The sequence below is a fragment of the Haliotis rufescens genome, unplaced genomic scaffold, assembly GCF_023055435.1.
Source record: "Haliotis rufescens isolate VD_foot unplaced genomic scaffold, xgHalRufe1.0.p SCAF_6, whole genome shotgun sequence".
NCBI classification, from domain to species: Eukaryota; Metazoa; Mollusca; class Gastropoda; order Lepetellida; family Haliotidae; genus Haliotis; species Haliotis rufescens.
This window is the reverse complement of record NW_025964334.1, coordinates 43298799-43316171: the sequence shown is the minus strand read 5'-3', so window position 1 is coordinate 43316171 and position 17373 is coordinate 43298799. Positions and strand designations below refer to the sequence as shown.

General features: G+C 38.9%; 1 protein-coding gene across 1 annotated transcript in view; it reads right to left on the bottom strand.

Annotated features, from left to right (window-relative positions):
* Positions 1 to 17373, bottom strand: part of LOC124114618 (zinc finger protein ZXDC-like) — an 83181-nt gene that overhangs the window by 19598 nt on the left and 46210 nt on the right. The window contains exon 7 of the mRNA XM_046475292.2: positions 4327 to 4501. Within this exon, the coding sequence (XP_046331248.1) occupies positions 4327 to 4501 (175 nt within the window). The remainder of the gene's footprint in view (positions 1 to 4326; positions 4502 to 17373) is intronic.

Sequence of the window (17373 nt, the reverse complement as noted above, 5' to 3'; positions counted from 1 at the left end):
CAACAAAATACTACAAATTACGACATAGGGTATTGTCACGTGTTTGAAAAGTTTGTGGTACTGTATTCTAAAGGTTAGTTAGAGGTTTCTCCTTGTGTGCGTGTTTGTTTAAACCAACATTTAGCTCAATATAACAAATTGGGAGGTTCACACGGGCATCTTACGCCAATGCTATGAAAACTTGGAGATTCTAAGAATTACATTACATGATAAACAGATAATTACCCTGGTGTATTTCTGTATCATAAATATCATGTATTAGGAATCAAAATTATGTATTATGCTCGAAACTATGCTTACAATGCTTATTCCTTACATATGATATTTATGACATGGAAACACAAGACGGTAATAATCTCTATTTGTGTTAGATGCTATACATTGACTCGAGCACATCCTTGTGATTGCTCATGCGGACAGCAATTAGTTAACAGTCCATTTCTGAAAATATATAGAAATCAAAAGTTAGTTGTACTGCAATTGGATTTGACTAAACTGTGCATCAGTACATAATATATAGAGGTTATCCCGCGAGTGTGTTTGGGGATGGTAAATATCCTGCATTAGGAATAAACACTGTATTTAGCGAGACTTAGCGAGTTAAATACATAGTGTTTATTCCTAATACAGGATATTTACTATACCCAAACACACAAGCGTGATAACCTTTCTATCATATAATGTCATTCTTTAATTCTGTGCTTCAAAATCGCTTTTCCTCTCTCACAATCATTACCAAAATCTTGCGAGTTTTCCTGGAATGCGCGCATTAATATTTATTACGTCACAGGGTAAGTGATGTGTCAGTCGGACAGTGACAGTAGCCAATATAGTTCCAACTGAAATCGCAAAACAACAATTGTTTTTAATTGCCTTTCGCGGCAATCCATCGATCTGTCCGCTAGAGTAACTTCCCTTTGTCAAATGGAAGCTACTCTAACCCTAGTCTATGAGATGTCACGGCCACGGTCAGACGTTGTTGACTGTCGGTCTGTCCTGTCATAACGGTAAGAAGTGTAGTCAGATGTACACACAGCGACAAAACGAAACAAGGTAACAACTCAAACATATTTCGGCCGAATCCAACTATTTTAATTTGTGGAGAAGGTTTCAAGCCGCAGAGGTCTACAAGCACAGATATGGCTACTGATCCCGTTTGGCTAGGCCTTGTGCCCTCGCAAAATTGTTTCGAAATTTATATCTCCAAAGTTGCCAAAACTTATAAAATGCCTTTGCTACGTCACAGTTAGACACTGATTATCAGTATATTAGACTGTTCTTTTGATAATGATAGCAATTATCTCTGTAGCTTATCCAGATTCCCGATGGTTAATTCTGACTCGATCCTTGAATGACAAGGGCGACGCCATGTTTGTTTATAAACAGTGAAAGTAGTCCCTACTTGACATTTGATATTTGCATCTCTATCCGCATATGACCCCAACGGATATCGTTTTTATCCGTTGGCTTTATCCTGCCGAGAAACCCACCCATTATATGATAAAATGGAATATCAAACATACATGTGAACATTTGCAGGAAGTTTGAAAAATATGCACACATATACTTTTATTACAAATACTTTCATTACGGAATGCAGGTCCTGATGCGAGAGACTAATGGTAAATGTATGTGCCAAAATATAAATGAATCACTTATAATTGGAATTTCCTCAATAATATGTTCATCATTTTTAGTCAATGCAATCGAGAGATGAATTTCATAAACTTTATATATGTAAACATGTATCTACAAAATCAAATACCTCACTTGGTCTGAAATACTTGTGTAGAATTGCAGAAATACTTGCTGTCTATTATGTTAAAAATAATATCTGTATTACTAAACAAAGAAGTTCACATTTTCAGTGGAAGTTGTTTTTGAGAGATATTCAATCTAAAAACATTTGCCCTGAAAACTATGCTGTAACCCTATCTACAGTCAGCATCACATTACAGAACAAGTATTCCTTGACTTATAATTATACTGAGGTGGCACATAACATGTTGTACTCTAAAAACATATCTGTCCAATATTTTACCTTGGAAATCCACAGCACTCTTGGAAGTCTTGTAAATGGCAGAACTTTGCATCTCCGATTTTTATGTGTTTTTCACTGCTATGTTTCTCAATGTCGGAAGTAGCTAGTGGCTGGTGTATGTGCAGCCCCATGAACCGCCTCGCAACAATTGACAAGTATGGCGAACCCTCTCCATTGTTGTTTGCCCGCTTGGCAGAGAACATGTCTGAGATGTAACACCTGTCATAATGGCTGTTCATTTGCATTATTTTTGCACAGGCAAAAGGAGAAAAGAAGTAAGTTAGTGCCTGTACTACTAGCTGGGGCTCACTTGAATGACTCAACCTCACACATGCCCAATGAAAAGCTATGCCTATGCTACCTTAATAACAAAGTTATGAGTACTTCTGCTTTGATAACATCCCTTCTGGGAATACTCAGGGCCAATGCAGTCATTTCATTAGTGAATGACCTTCAAAGTGACTTGACATTTAACACAATTGTGACATAGGTGTTACCTAAGTTTATTTACTGACTGCAAAAAACTTCCATGACTTAATCTGAAACATGAAATTTGAATCTCTTGTGATGGCAGTACCTGCATCAGACTTGATATACTAAGGGATGCAGGCACTCTCGCTTTGTTGGCAGAAGTGTATGGACCTCGCAGTAAATAATGTTGAAAAATATTTAGCAACCAACTCCATCAATGAAGTCCATCGTAATTACACCCAGAGCTTCTCAGTCACTCTCATATGCAACAAATTAAATTGGGCTCTCTGTGTTATCCTGGCCATTATACTAAGAGCCAACGGTAGAAACTCAACCAAACCTCAAGAGCCTAAAGGTGTAGTCTATAAATTGACTGTGGACAATCCTACGTAGGTGAAACATCCCGCCACATCAACACCAGAATCGAAGAACACAAAACCTCAACCATCAAATCCGACAGTAAATCAGCCATTTCGGACCATATCAGCAACTGTCCTTATCACAACATCAACTGGGACAACGTCCAAATACTCTCTAACAACCTCCATGACTTCACTAAAAGAAAACTAACAGAAGCAGTCCCCATTCGCCGCCACAAGGGATCAATCAACAGAGATCAAGGCTATTTCATCCCATCCGCCTACTATGAACTCATTAAGCACTAATCACCACACCTGTGCAAACGTATCCTGTTTAATTGGCTTCACGTCCCATTGGCTTCCACCTATATGTTCTCTGTCCATCGTGTTGTGACAGTATTATCCTTCTGTTGTCATTACTTATGTAATCCTAGTCCTGCACCATGACTGTGGAATTTATATTTTTTAGATATTTTCTTTTCCTAAATGCCTAGGCAAGTCTAGATCAAACTAACCAAGTCTAGTTTGCTTGATTCTACAACAGCAGAAGAGGAAAGGTTCTTTCGAAAAGATATTTTTAGAATTTTAATGACATGTTTTCATTGACAAAGTGTTAGTCTAATGTTATCCCACTCATGTATGCTATTGTTGTTACTGTTAATCCTCCAGCACAATATATATTCTGTACAATATTTCCTCATTCAGTCTTGCTTGACAACGGTATAAGGATCTATACCGAAACGTCGCCTTTACAGTATCAAAGAAGTAATGCCTATCAAACAATTTATTATGTAACAGAGGTATTATTCTTAGAATTATACACAGTGAATTTTATTTTTTTATTTCTGCATAAATAAACTGTTGGATATTAATAGCTAGTGAAAACTGAAACTGGCTAGTAACATTTAAGCAATTTTTTCACACACTGGTTCAGAGTGTTGGCCCACCCCTCCTTTTATATGCTTGGATCAAAAAGAAGTGACAGGTTGTCAGGTGATCAAGTCATGAAAGGGCGCATGCACAGGATTAATGTGAGTGACCCATTTGTTGGGGTGGTGACCATGGTGATGCTGGGATGTGTTCAGGTGAAAAGCTTTTAGAAGCTAGAAACTTTGTTCAAGCACATTTCCACATAAGGATGGAAAGAAGGAAGAAATGCATAGTTGAGATAACTGAACATAACCACGTCTGCTGTTACTGTACTAGGCAATGTCATTGCTTGGATAAGCAGTTAAATGTCTTTAAAGATAGATTAGACAAGCAGGCTTTGCCAGTGTAACATGTGTTGACATGTGCAATGTATATCTCCTGTACCCTGATATGTTTTTAATAATGATGGGATTGGCCATGCTCTAAGGCATATTAAGTAGTGTCTTGAAGAATCATGCTGGAAGGTTGGTTGGACTTTATCCGATGTCAACGCATAAACTCAAGTCCAAGTTATACTATACATACCTTCCACTGGACACACAAAAGGCTTTACTCCACTGTGTGTGACAAGGTGACCCTTCAGATGTTCAGCTCGCATAAAGCCCTTGTTACACACACTGCACACCCATTTCCTTACTCCAGTATGCTTGGCTTTGTGTCTCTTCAATTTACTGGCAGTTGTAAATGCCCAGTTACATCCCTGCATAACAAAAATGTTATGACCATTATTGTGGGGTTAAGGGTTTCCTTCAACACAAGTGAACTACAAGACTGTACCCAGAATTGAACGATTCGACATGTGACTCATACGGTGATCTACTACTGGTATGACAATACAGAAATCACATAGACAGGTATATACATAGAAACCACCTTACTCACTGAAAATGCATAGATTAATTGACAACCATTTCTTAAGGATCAAAAACAGTAACAGCTAGGTAGGACTTGTGGCAAGATACAAATCAAGCTTCTTGTCTGTGGCGGTAACAGTGCCTGACAATGATTGACCATGTTCTACAGTAACCTGACCAGTTACTTCAGCATGGTTAGACTGATCCTGACTAAAAGTCCTGATGGTGCAGGGCCTGCCACTAAACAATGGATATATATTATACTTTTCACAAATGTAACAAAACAGGTTTTATTGGCATTTCTTAAGCCATGAGCTAAACCTTTGACCTTCTCATAACATATGCTAACCTTCACCCTTGTTGCGAATCGAAAGATCTTTGGGCTTTTTCTTAACCACCTGGATACCAGAGTGACATATATGTCCCTCCTCTTCAACCCTCACTTTGAAGTAGAATAGAATTCATCATACATCATGTACACATATACACTTTACAGTTTTGAATTCAGTAGGAAATTCCATGTTCTGTGATATGATCCACTACCATTTTAGACAAAACAAAATTACTGAAAATGACCTCTGAATTTTAGGTACATCATAAATGTTGCCATTTTTTACACATTACTAAATCCCAATTCACAACATTATTTACAGCATTTTGTATGATCTAAGTTTCAGATATTTACTCAGAGAAATGAATTTCAAAATTAGTAAAATCTAAATATTTTTTACATTTGTATACTTATCCTGCATTTCATTTATTGCTGTCTTTTGACAGAGAGACGAACTGTGTGAGATCCAGCTGCTGAAGAAAGTTGTATCAACCGCCAGGAGGCAGCACCCTCTCGCACAGTCGGCATGTGACCAGGAAATCATGACGTCACATCAAAACACATAGCTGCTTTAAACATAACATCTGAAACTTCGTGGGGAGGCAGCATAGTGAAGGGAGGGGACTTAGACTTCGTAATGCAGGATAAGTATACAAATGTAAAAACTATTTAGATTTTACTAAATTTTTTAACTTATCCTGCATTAATCCGTATTACATCTTTATTAGATGCCATAGATGGCATGGCCGGTGGGCATACCTTCAGATGTAATCCATAACAAACCCTCGTCAAGGTCCGATGAATCCCCACTACATACCAGTGACGATCGGAACATCTACGACCATTCCTGCCTTCAGGAAACAAGAGCCAATGCAAAAAGGACAAATGTATAGTCAACAAAGTCATCTCTATCCCCCGCCCATTTTAACACGTTATGGTCCAAATCCAGGTAACTGACCCAACATTTCTCTTAGCCCATGTCAAAATAGCTGCAATGGAAATTCTAAAACAAACATCCTTAATATCAAATGACACCAGTTCAGTATGTGCTTTATATATAGATATGTAATGTTTGGCAAGGAAATATTTAACAGTTTTTTTGTTATACTCCATAAGTGAAACCACCCTATATGAAAACTTAAATCAAACTTGTTGTCATGGAAACATAAATAATAAAAAATTATAAAAGCACTAAATATCAAAAGGCACCAGTTCAGTATGTGCCTGGTAGACATGCAAAGTTTTGTAAGAAAGTATTTTAAGATTTTTGAGTTACGCTCCGGAAACGAACACCACCCTTAAAGAACCTTAGTCCAACTTGTTGTGATGGAAAAGTAAAAAATAAAAATTTCTAAAATTCCTAAAATTCCTAAATAGCAAAAGGCACCAGTTCAGTATGTGTCTGGTAAACATGCAAAGCTTTGTTAGAAAGTATTAAATAAGTTTTGAGTGCCTGGTAGACATGCAAAGTTTTGAAAGAAAGTATGAAACAGTTTTTGAGTTACGCTCTGGAAATGAACACCACCCTAATGGGCGATCTTTTTGTTCCAAAGGGCAATAACTCTCCTTTTGAAATGATATAAGTGACGGTCCAACTTGTCGCTTCCAGTCTGGTTCCCGGATCAATGCGCACTGTGACAACTAGTGACATGTAGAGACGGAGCCAAGCTGAAGAGCTACCCTGTTGCACCTTCGTCCAAAAGCGGTCGTTTACAACTGAATTTTTTTAACTAGCAGATATTTTGTAGTGATTATTAGTTTATAATATCAGCATTTGTTGAGTCTTCATCTACAAGACGAATTGTCACTTTAGAAGATAGCGGGAAAAACGTCATGAAAAACAGTATGTTGCCACTGTATTTTCTACTGTCAGTCTGGGCAAACATATTGCATAGATGAAATAATGCAGACTCATTTTATTTATCAGCCTTTGTGTTATTTCCCACCACAATTTGAAGCATTCAAATTTCAATAAATACCACCATGGACTTCAATTTAATAAAATTAGTGATATGCCTAGATTCTTCATTTGCAGCAAACCGACATCTTTGACAGGCCCAGTCCTTTACCAATGATCTATAAAGTAAGTATACATCCGTGCCTTTAAAAATATTTTAAGAAGAAATAACGTTCAAAATAATAAAACAACTGATTTTAAATGTTACTTTTTATATCAAAATTAAAGTTGCATCTGAATATTTAAATTTGTATTACTTTTTAGAAATATGCCAAATGAAAATCCACCATGCATCTATTAAGCGCTCAGTTACTCAGTTGCAATATACATATAAGTCACCATGATTTGAAATAAGAGATTTACCCATATTATTGTGCCCCTTATAACATGTGTCCCACCGTTAAGTGCTCTGAGTCACCATAGGTGTTAATTAATTCATTGATCAATCATTTCATACAGAATTCTGAGACTCATGCTCTTAAAATAGTAGTAAATTACAGAGATTTGCCCATACAAACAACTCATACTGACTACCCTACAAAATGTGTATGATACATAAATAGATGTAAATCATAGTTTTATCTTCTTGTTTTAATAACATTATATTTATTTTAATGTTGACAAATTATTTCCCATACAAACCCACACACTATCCTGCTGTAGCTATGTACCCTGATTTTCATTCAACAGTACTTCAAGACACCTGTAGTATAAAGTATATTTTGTAGATATTATTATCATACAGCTAATATGAATTTAGAAAGTTTATCCTCAAATCTTCTGATGGTTAAATAAATGCACATTGAACCCCACAATCATTCCATGTAGATAAATGGATTTATTTATGTTATTTGTTTTTGCATATAACAGATTATACTTACATATGTTAGTCAGTGTCTAAAATCATGCCCAATATGTATATTGACTGAAAATTTCAGTCAGTATGTATATTGACTGATTCACTCAAGCAAGGTATATTTTTTCTTAAATTTTCATTCATTTATTATTGCCTTAAAAATAGGACTGGATTTTAGACAGACTGACTGAAATGAGTTAGACTGCATAATTTAATCTCCTCAATATAATTTGGATCTATTTTGATCTTATGAAGAGCAAAGTCACTTATGTAAGAAATTAAAAATGTTTTCACAATGAAACTGATTGATTCTCCAAACATGAAAGAATACCAGAGTCCTTTTTTTCTGTTACTTATCTATATTGGCATAATATTCAGTTCAGAAACAGATGACTGCTAAAAAGTCATGCACGTGTAATCAAATACTAGTACACATTCACAAGTATGCCAAGATATTAAATAAAATAATAAGAGTCATTGTGCAATGCAGATATCTGTTGGTGTGAAGAGAAAAAAGAATAACATTAATAATTTGAAACATCAGTTTAGAACAAGGAAACATAAAAAGCAAGGCCTAATGAAGTTAAGAATGAGCTTTATCTGTGTTACAATCATATGATTATTGTCAATGCAAACTGGATGTAGACACTGCAATGTTAATACAATCAACATTATAGAGATTGAAAATTAGTATGAATATAGTTTTGTTTTATAAAAATTGTAGTTGGTACAAATACTCTTGAATATGTATTTTAACTAATATATAGGGTCCTCTGTGTCTGAAAATTGTTTTGTTTCTACTTTTTAAAATTTAAAAATGGCCAAAATAATATATATCTTTCATTGATCATCATGATCATATTGAAATATAATCATTGTAGTATTTGGCAACAAACAGCCACCATTCATACCTAAAATCCTTTTATACAACATGCATCAATTAACCCTTAAATATCAAAACAGATTCAGTGATTTCCATTTCTTTTATTTTGAACATTGTATTTTGTTACTGACTTGATGACATAATTATAGTGCCTGTTTCTCTTACAATTTCTTGAAAACATTTCTCATTGCTCTCAGTTATATATATTTGACAAATACTTACATGTGTTGCTGTCAATATTCACAACATTGAGGCTACAGGCAACTTTACGTTGCATAAGACCTTCACATTTCGCGTACCGCTGTACAAACTGAAATGCATGCATATGATGTAGCCTGCTCGGCAATACTTCTACATAGATATAGGAACGTATACAAAATCTACTTAATCTGTAAAAGTGTGATAGTCATACTTCAAGGGCAACACTTTCAGTACCGAATACAAAACGTTAACAAAGCAACCTGGAATGAACGATCAGCTGATCTCACCGCATTGCTTCGAACGCCTATCTAGTGGATAACTATACAATATAATCAGTCGTGATCAAACGATGTATTATTAAATCAAAGAACATTTATTTCCGAGCATGACAATAGATAAATCATTGTTTAGGCGAAAAGATATGGTTGTCCACACACAAGCGTGACCGTTGCGGATAGAGGTGAAGGTTATACAAGTTAACTGTCTATAGGTGTCATAGTAACATGTAGTGCTCGTAATGCGCATGCCACATGCGCCGTCAGTTAAAGGTTGGACAGTCCGGGTCAGTGCACCTAGTGGGTTAGTGAAGGGAAGTTAATTGAAAAAGATCGCCCGTAGAACCTTGTCCAACTTGTTGAGATGGAAAAGTAAAAAATAATAATTTCTAAAATTCCTAAATAGCAAAAGGCACCAGTTCAGCATGAGTCTGATAGACATGCAAAGTTTCGGAGAGAAATATTTAACACAGTTTTGCTCCGAAAATGATTTCGGGACGCACACACGCATGGACGGACAGAACCCATTTCAATATCCCCCGCCAACTTCGTTGGGGAGGGGGATAAAAAAGCAGGTAGTCAGGTAGCCCAAAACTAGAACTCACCTAAGAGCGAAAGCGCAACGCAGTAGAGCCCTCTAATCTGAGGTGATAAACACCAGAGTTCCATGGGCCCCGATCAGGGTATCGAAGAATCAGCGGCGTCCGCGTCAATACCTACGACCATTCCCAAGAGCGAATGCTGAAGGCAGGAGAGCCCTCTAGTCTCGAGGTAAGGAACACCTTTTGTCAGGAAGCAAGAGTCAATGCAAAAAGTAAAACCTGGACAGGTGACAGAAATAGAATGAGACGGGTAAGCCAAAAACTAGAACTGACATAAGAGCGAATGCGGAACGCAGTAGAGCCCTCTTGTCTGGGGTGATAAACACCAGAGAGGTTGATGGGACACGCTCAGGTGTGTGTGTTGATAGCCTTGGGGGAGGGTCCAATCCGATGGCTTTATCAGCATGGAGGATGACTGCCTTGAGCCACAGGGAAAAAATATTCCGGCTGACTTCCGACTGCGACAAAGGGGAGACCGGCAGAAAAAGGCGTTTCGTAGACTTTTGGCAGGCTTTAGATCGTCGTAGGGAACCTTCAGTGCACTTACTGGGCATAATAAACACTCCTCCCAATCCTCGTCACCCACAATGGACAAGGGGGGAAGGGATAAAGAATGATCTATCAGACTGTCCTCGGAATTAATTCTTTACGATGAATGGCCCATGATGAACGGTGTCCTGAGTACCGTGTTCAAACTGGACTCGGGAGACGTCAAGGGCTTTGAGCTCACTGACCTGAGCGGCAGTAGCCAAAACCAGTAGAAACACCGTCTTCTACCTTGAAGAAGGTTGTAGAAGGAAGACAAGTGGAGTGGTTCCAAGGGAGTTGTCCGAAGAGCATATAAGATCACATTCAGATCCCACACAGACGGTCTGAACTTGGCTTTTTGGTCTTCAAGACGGAACACAGCAAGGCCTGTAGTTCGGGAATTTTCGTCATTCTCCGATCGTCAAGGATGGCAAGAACGGAGTTGATGGAGACGAGGTATGTGGAGATGGTAGAGCCTTTTAACCGACTGTTGCTGCGCAAGTACAGAAGGAACTCAGCCAGGAACTGTGGTGACGCTGTCATCAGATCTTGCTGTTTGTCTGAACGGAATGCCTGGAACGAGCACCATTTATCATCATCCAGTCCTCGTGTAGATGGACGTATGGCTGAAAGCTATAGCCTTGGCCGCTCTAGCCGAAGAGCCTTTGGCTCAAGGGGCTTTTCTGCAGATGTGCCAGGCGTGCAGACGAAACCGTGCAGGTTTTAGGGTGTGACAAACGACTGTGTGGGTGGAGCAGGTTGTACCACACCGGAAGTTCCTGGGGAATGTCTCTGGCGATGTTTTGGAGGTCGACAAACCAACTTCTGGCCAGCCACCAAGGCGGGACCAAAATCAGTGTCAGGTGCCGTGTGGCCTGGATCTTTGAAGAACCGTGGGAGGGAGAACCGGAGGCGGAATAGCGTACGCGTGTAATCCTGCCACAGCGGCCGGATCCAGCACCGTTGAAATGTAAGGTGACAGCTGGCAGTTCTGAGATGTGGCGAACAGATCAATGTTTGGGGAGTTGATCGTTTGACATAGTCTGGCGATGACCGCTGGGTGGAGTTTCCATTCAGTGGGAGCCACCTAGTCCGGCCTGGACAGAGCCTGTGCCAGAACATGCTCTCAACCTGGTGAGTGCTAGACAAGAAAGTACAGGTCCAGGCTGACCACCAAGTTGAGGAAGCAGAAGGTCTGGTTTAGCAGGGATGGAGAGTGGAGAGTACCCTGTTTCCTCAAACACCACACTATGGTGATATTGTCCATGGACATGATCAACAGGGCGTGACCGAGAATTCTCTGCCAGCAAGTGACGTCCTGGATAAGCACTTTTATCTCGAGGCTGTTGCTGTGCCAATGGTGTTGATCTCTGAATCACAGTTGGTCACAACATGGGCTGATGTGGGCAATCCCAAAACACTAGCCACTGTCAAGATGGAAGCGGCAGTGGAAGAGCTGGAAGTCATGGTAAATGAGGTCGTCTACAAGACTGCAAAATTGAAAAGTCAGCAACAGGGGTCTCCGATCATGTACCATCAGGACGATACGTGGAGAGGTGTGCTCGCCTGCGAACCAAACCCCATGTACACGAAATCAACCAGCTCCACAATCGACCACCGAGGCATCGACGTAACCAGGTAGTCGGAAGCGAGGCAATGTGTCCATAAGAGAATGAGGAAATCTGTAAAACTGTGGTTCGGGTAGATCGCACCATACTGCACAAAGTAATGTGATCATTTCTATCCCCTGAGCGTTGTATAAGCGCTCCTGTTCTTATATCAAGGTGACGATGAAGGACAACAGGGGTTGATGGAACGGTCGTGGGACAAAGAAGAAAATCGATATTGTATCTGGTAGCCAAGGTTGAAGATATGAAGGTGTCATAGTCTAAAAGATCAAAATGTACGAAGGAAGGTGATCTTTTCCATCCCTTGAACGGTGTATAAGCGCTATCGTTCTTATGGTGAGGGGGCGATGAAATGAGGTGCCTCGTAACTGCCGTGTTGGAAGCGGAGCTCTATCGTTTCCATCATCTGTGCATGGATGGACTGCGACAGGCGTCTGCTTGTGTGGTTGCACCATGCATACATGTAAGCATGCATTGCCCGCTCGCAATGGTCAGTTGACCTAATTCCGGTCGGAGTTGTTGACAGTCGGAGTTGTTGACAGTCGGAGTACTTGACACATGACATGTAAATCACTCTATGCAGTAGCCGAGAAAACCCCATTGGAGCCGGAGATGAGGTGCAATCTCCACAATGAGACAATGCTCAATGCACTTTGTGGTAAACATACAAGTGGTTTTACCCGAGTTTTGTGAAAAAATGCAGGAGCACCGGGAGCGTTGTGGAAAATTCGGGGAGCGCTGAGGAAGAGTCTCTTTGAGGAACGCTGGCGTTAAGGCAGGGTAGAGGAGCGTTGGTGCCAGCGATGTTGACGAAGAAGACAGTGGATGTCGTCGTCGAATGGTGGGGATGGTGCAGAGCGATATGCTTCTTTTATACACCGTGATATGCGAGACCAGTCAACCATGATCCCGAGAAGTGGGTCAAACAGGCTTAATGATCCTGAACAGTGAAGATCTGCCAGTTCTGATACAGACGCTGTCCACCAGAAGCTCTGTTTCGATGGAAACCCACAGGTCATCTCTCTTAAACGACAGGGTTAAGGAGAACGTCGCCAGTGGGCAAGTTGAATCAGACCAAATGTCTACTGGTTGAAAAGATTCCTCCCAGGAAGTTGAAAGATAGTCACGATCCCGACGACGTACGGTAGAGCAGCGACAGGAGCGGTGACAATTGAAAGATGTGGTTTCACCTTGCTTCTCCATGTGATGATCTATGAGATGTCAATAATAGAAGCAGATGTCAGTGGTGCCGGAGAGGCAATTGCCGATGGCGCCCCATATGCCGAAGTAGAAGATCGGTTGAGATACTGAGCTTGTTGATTTGAGTTTCCCGGGGGTGCCGGTGGCGCCACTGGTGTCAATGTAGGTGGCGGAGGAGATGGAAGACCCGTCCTGTTACGGGCTTGACCGGGAGGTACGATGTTGTCGATAAAGGTGACGTCAAGGGTGGTGTAGTAAGATTCCGAGTTGTAAGCCATATCAGGGGTCGACGAGCACGTTGAGTGAGGTGTGTCCTGGATACTCGTACCGAGTTGAAGGAGCACAGCGACGAAGGACTGCAACATCGGCACTGCCTTGTGAAAGTACAGGGCATCGTACATTCATGGCAGAAGGGGCGTCCCCGACCAGATTTGTTCCCACAGCAACAAGTGCAGCGAGGCAGAAAATCTGGAGTTTAAGTAAAACACAACTATGTGGCAAAACCACAGAGTACGGGAAGCATAATGTAACTCAAAAACTTTGTATTTTATTGAAGTTTATGAGAGAAAACAATCACACTAAAAGGTAACTAAAAGGCAAAGCTTTAAGCTTAAAACTGAATGGTGAATGGCCAAAATGGTGGGAAAGAAACAAAATGGCGACAACAACATTGCGCCCGTAAATTACTGTGGCTAGAACCACAAACAAGCGATAAACGTGACAAATTACAAATGGGAAGACTCTAAAGGTAACAGCCCATAAACAGGTAACAATGTAGCAGCATACGATGAATGTAGAAATACAAAATGTATGCAAAATATAGAAACAATAAGCTCTAATTTCCACAAGGGATAAAAAGTACGTCCGTCAGTGGAGGTGACAAAGCAGTTATGAGTTTTGATATGACTTCATGACTTCCGGGTCACGTGCCGACTGTCCCAGTGGGGGGCTGCCTCCTGTTGGTTGATACAACTTTCTACAGCAGCTGGATCTCACACAGTTCGTCTCTCTGTCAAAAATCAGCAGTAATTGCAATACGGAGTATTGCAGTATAAGTTAAAACATATAGCATATTAGTGATCACGTGAATCTGTCTTTTATCAAATCACCAATGATCATTCCAAAATGTCGCAGATATCCCTAGACTTGCTTAGAATGTTTTGGAAACTATGCAAACACGAACGCCGAGGTGAACTTTCCGCCAAATTGGATAGTGTTTACAAAATCACGTTTCACGTGTGCCGCAAATGAGACGCCAATAACATTACGTATATTTCAAATTTAGCTGCAATACATACATCCTTGAATTCCTCATACAAATCAAGCAAAAAAAATTAGGTGTGAAAACTCGGAAAACTGCACTTGTTTGATATGTAAATAGCAAAATTCAGATTTTACACTGTGTAGCATTTTCTCCTATTTTGAGGTTTCCATTTGTCTATTCAATGCATGCACTGCTTCAAGGTTTTCGAGAATTAAAAAAAGATATGTCGCAATGATTTGGTAAATTCACCAGAAATTGTCAAAGTTTCCATCCTGAGTGACACCATGGCTGACACAAAATCCCGCCAAACAACAACGGTAGTTATCAGAAATTTTTACTATTTCTCTCAGTTTCAATGAAAAATATTACAACAAATAATAGTACACAGATTGTCATAATGTTTCTGATTACTTACATTTACATTACATTTTGTCACCCAATTAATTTCACTATGTATATTTATCAATCTTTAGTATGATATCATACATAGATATAGGCCACAAAATGTATGAACCTTTGATAATCTCCTGTATGTGTGTTTGAACATTTGAACAAGATTGATATGATTATAGTGTCATATGTGATATTTCTTTCCTTTGGACAAGTGTGAGAAGATGAAATGTCAATGTAGCTGGAACATTTCTTTTGGAATGTAACAATCAATATTGTAATTTCATACAAGTGTATAGTCGATGAAGTCATCTCTATCCCCCGCCCATTTTAACACATTATGGTCCAAAACCAGGTAACTGATCAAACATTTCTCTTAGCCCATGTCATAATAGCTGCAATGGAAATAAAAAATACACATTTCTAAAACTCTTTAATATCAAATGGCACCAGTTCTGTTCAGTATATAGACATGCAATGTTTGGCAAGGAAATATTTCTGGAAATAATGCCAAGTAATACAAATTTCTAAAATTCATAAATAGCAAAAGGCAACAATTCAGCATGTGTCTGATTGATGTGGAAAATTTCATCCGGAATCGAACCCTACCCTTATTGTTTTCTAAGTCCAACTTGTTGCCATGGAAACATAAAAAATAAATACTTCTAAAGTTCCTAAATAACAAAAGGCACCGGTTCAGTATGTGTCTGGTAAACATGCAAAGTTTTGTTAGAAAGTATTGAATGGGTTTTGAGTTACGCTCCGGAAATGAACTCTACCCTATAGAACCTAAGTCCAACTTGTTGCCATGGAAACATAAAAAATAAAAAAAATAAAAATTCCTAAATAGCAAAAGGCACCAGTTCACTATGTGCCTGGTAGACATGCAAAGTTTTGTCAGAAAGTATTTAATGGTTTTTGAGTTACGCTCCGGAAACAAACTCTACCCTATAGAACTAAAGTCCAACTTGTTGCGATGGAAACATAAAAAATATAATTTTCGAAAATTCCTAAATAGTAAAAGGCACCAGTTCAGCATGAGTCTGATAGACATGCAAAGTTTCATAGAGAAATATTTAACGGTTTCTGAGTTATGCTCTGGAAACGATTTCAGGATGCACACACACAGACAGACAGACGGACGGAACCCATTTCTATATCCCCAACAGGTTAATGAATAGCCATTTCATTTTATTTCAAAACTAAAACTGAATATATTATAGAACAAAATTGATAATATTTTTTGTTAAAATACCGGTATACACACATTTTGAGAAGAATTGTCTTGGTCTTGGAACTGTTTTTTTATGTCGATTGATATAAAGAACGGTGATGTCTAACAATTCACCAGGTGCACGTTAGCCACAAACAATTTACAAATTATTCCTCTCTTTTTGTACCATATAATCAATGGCTTCATCCTTTTTTAAATATTGTGATCACAGGATATTAAACACTTTATTTCACCAAGAACTGTAAAGAGTAAACCAAATATAACCATGCCATGTACCGTTTGTCGAACCGTATACGATTATCCTGATAGTTCTATACCAAAGGATCTTTCTTCGCATCTTTTATTGTATAATTCTGAGACGAGTAAAGAGAAATAATCACACAATAAAGAACAAATACATGTTCAATATTGAATATAATTTTGTTTGTTTTGAAATATTCTTTTGGATTGTTGATTACATAAAATTGTTGCCAAACAGGTGCGTGTCTTGTCCAATTAAGACACATAGCAAAGAATGTAATTGTTTGTCTATTCAAGACATTATTTACATGGTAAAAGCAGTCATTTTATGTTGTGTCGAAAAAGCGTCAATTTCCTTTTTACACATGAAGATTTTGCCATGAACGAACATTAGGGGTTATATATTAATCAAAACACCAGTGTCATCTTTCTCCAACATTGTCAAAGACATAAAACCAGCCATGACATCAATTAGAATGGTGTTATTTTTTTAATACGTCATTACATTTGATGATAAGGGTATTGCTCCATTAATAATGGTGCAACATTCAAATTACACTTGTACAATCAGGAGAATATTGGAATATATGGACTAATTTATAGGTAAGTTAGGGCCATCCATTTCGCTATTGCTTCCTTTTATATGAAGTTGGTTGGTTGGTTGGTTTGTTGTTTTACGCTGCACTCAGCAATATTCCAGCTGAATGATGGCGGTCTGTAAATAATCAAGTCTAGACCAGACACGCAATTGGGATTTTATACTAAGTACGATTTCATCATTCCTTATGTGTTTGTTTTTTTATACCTAAACGCATATAGTCTTAATATCGATATTTGTGTCAGAATAGTTTGGTTCCTCGTGAACAAAACACCACGAAAATATATTGTCCTTATCCACAGCTTATTCTCCCCAAGTGACCTGAATAAACTAGTGCTAAGCATAGCAGAGTTATGATCCCTTTACTTTGTACGTGTGTAACCTGCCGTCTTTTGACGTCTTAGAGTGAAATCAGCTTTCGTCATTTACGTCGTGCTTTTTTTTGTATTGAATGTATGTTATAACTAAGCATATAAATCCATTAGTTACGAGGGCTGGCTGAAAAGTTCTAAGCCTAACTGTGAAAGACCT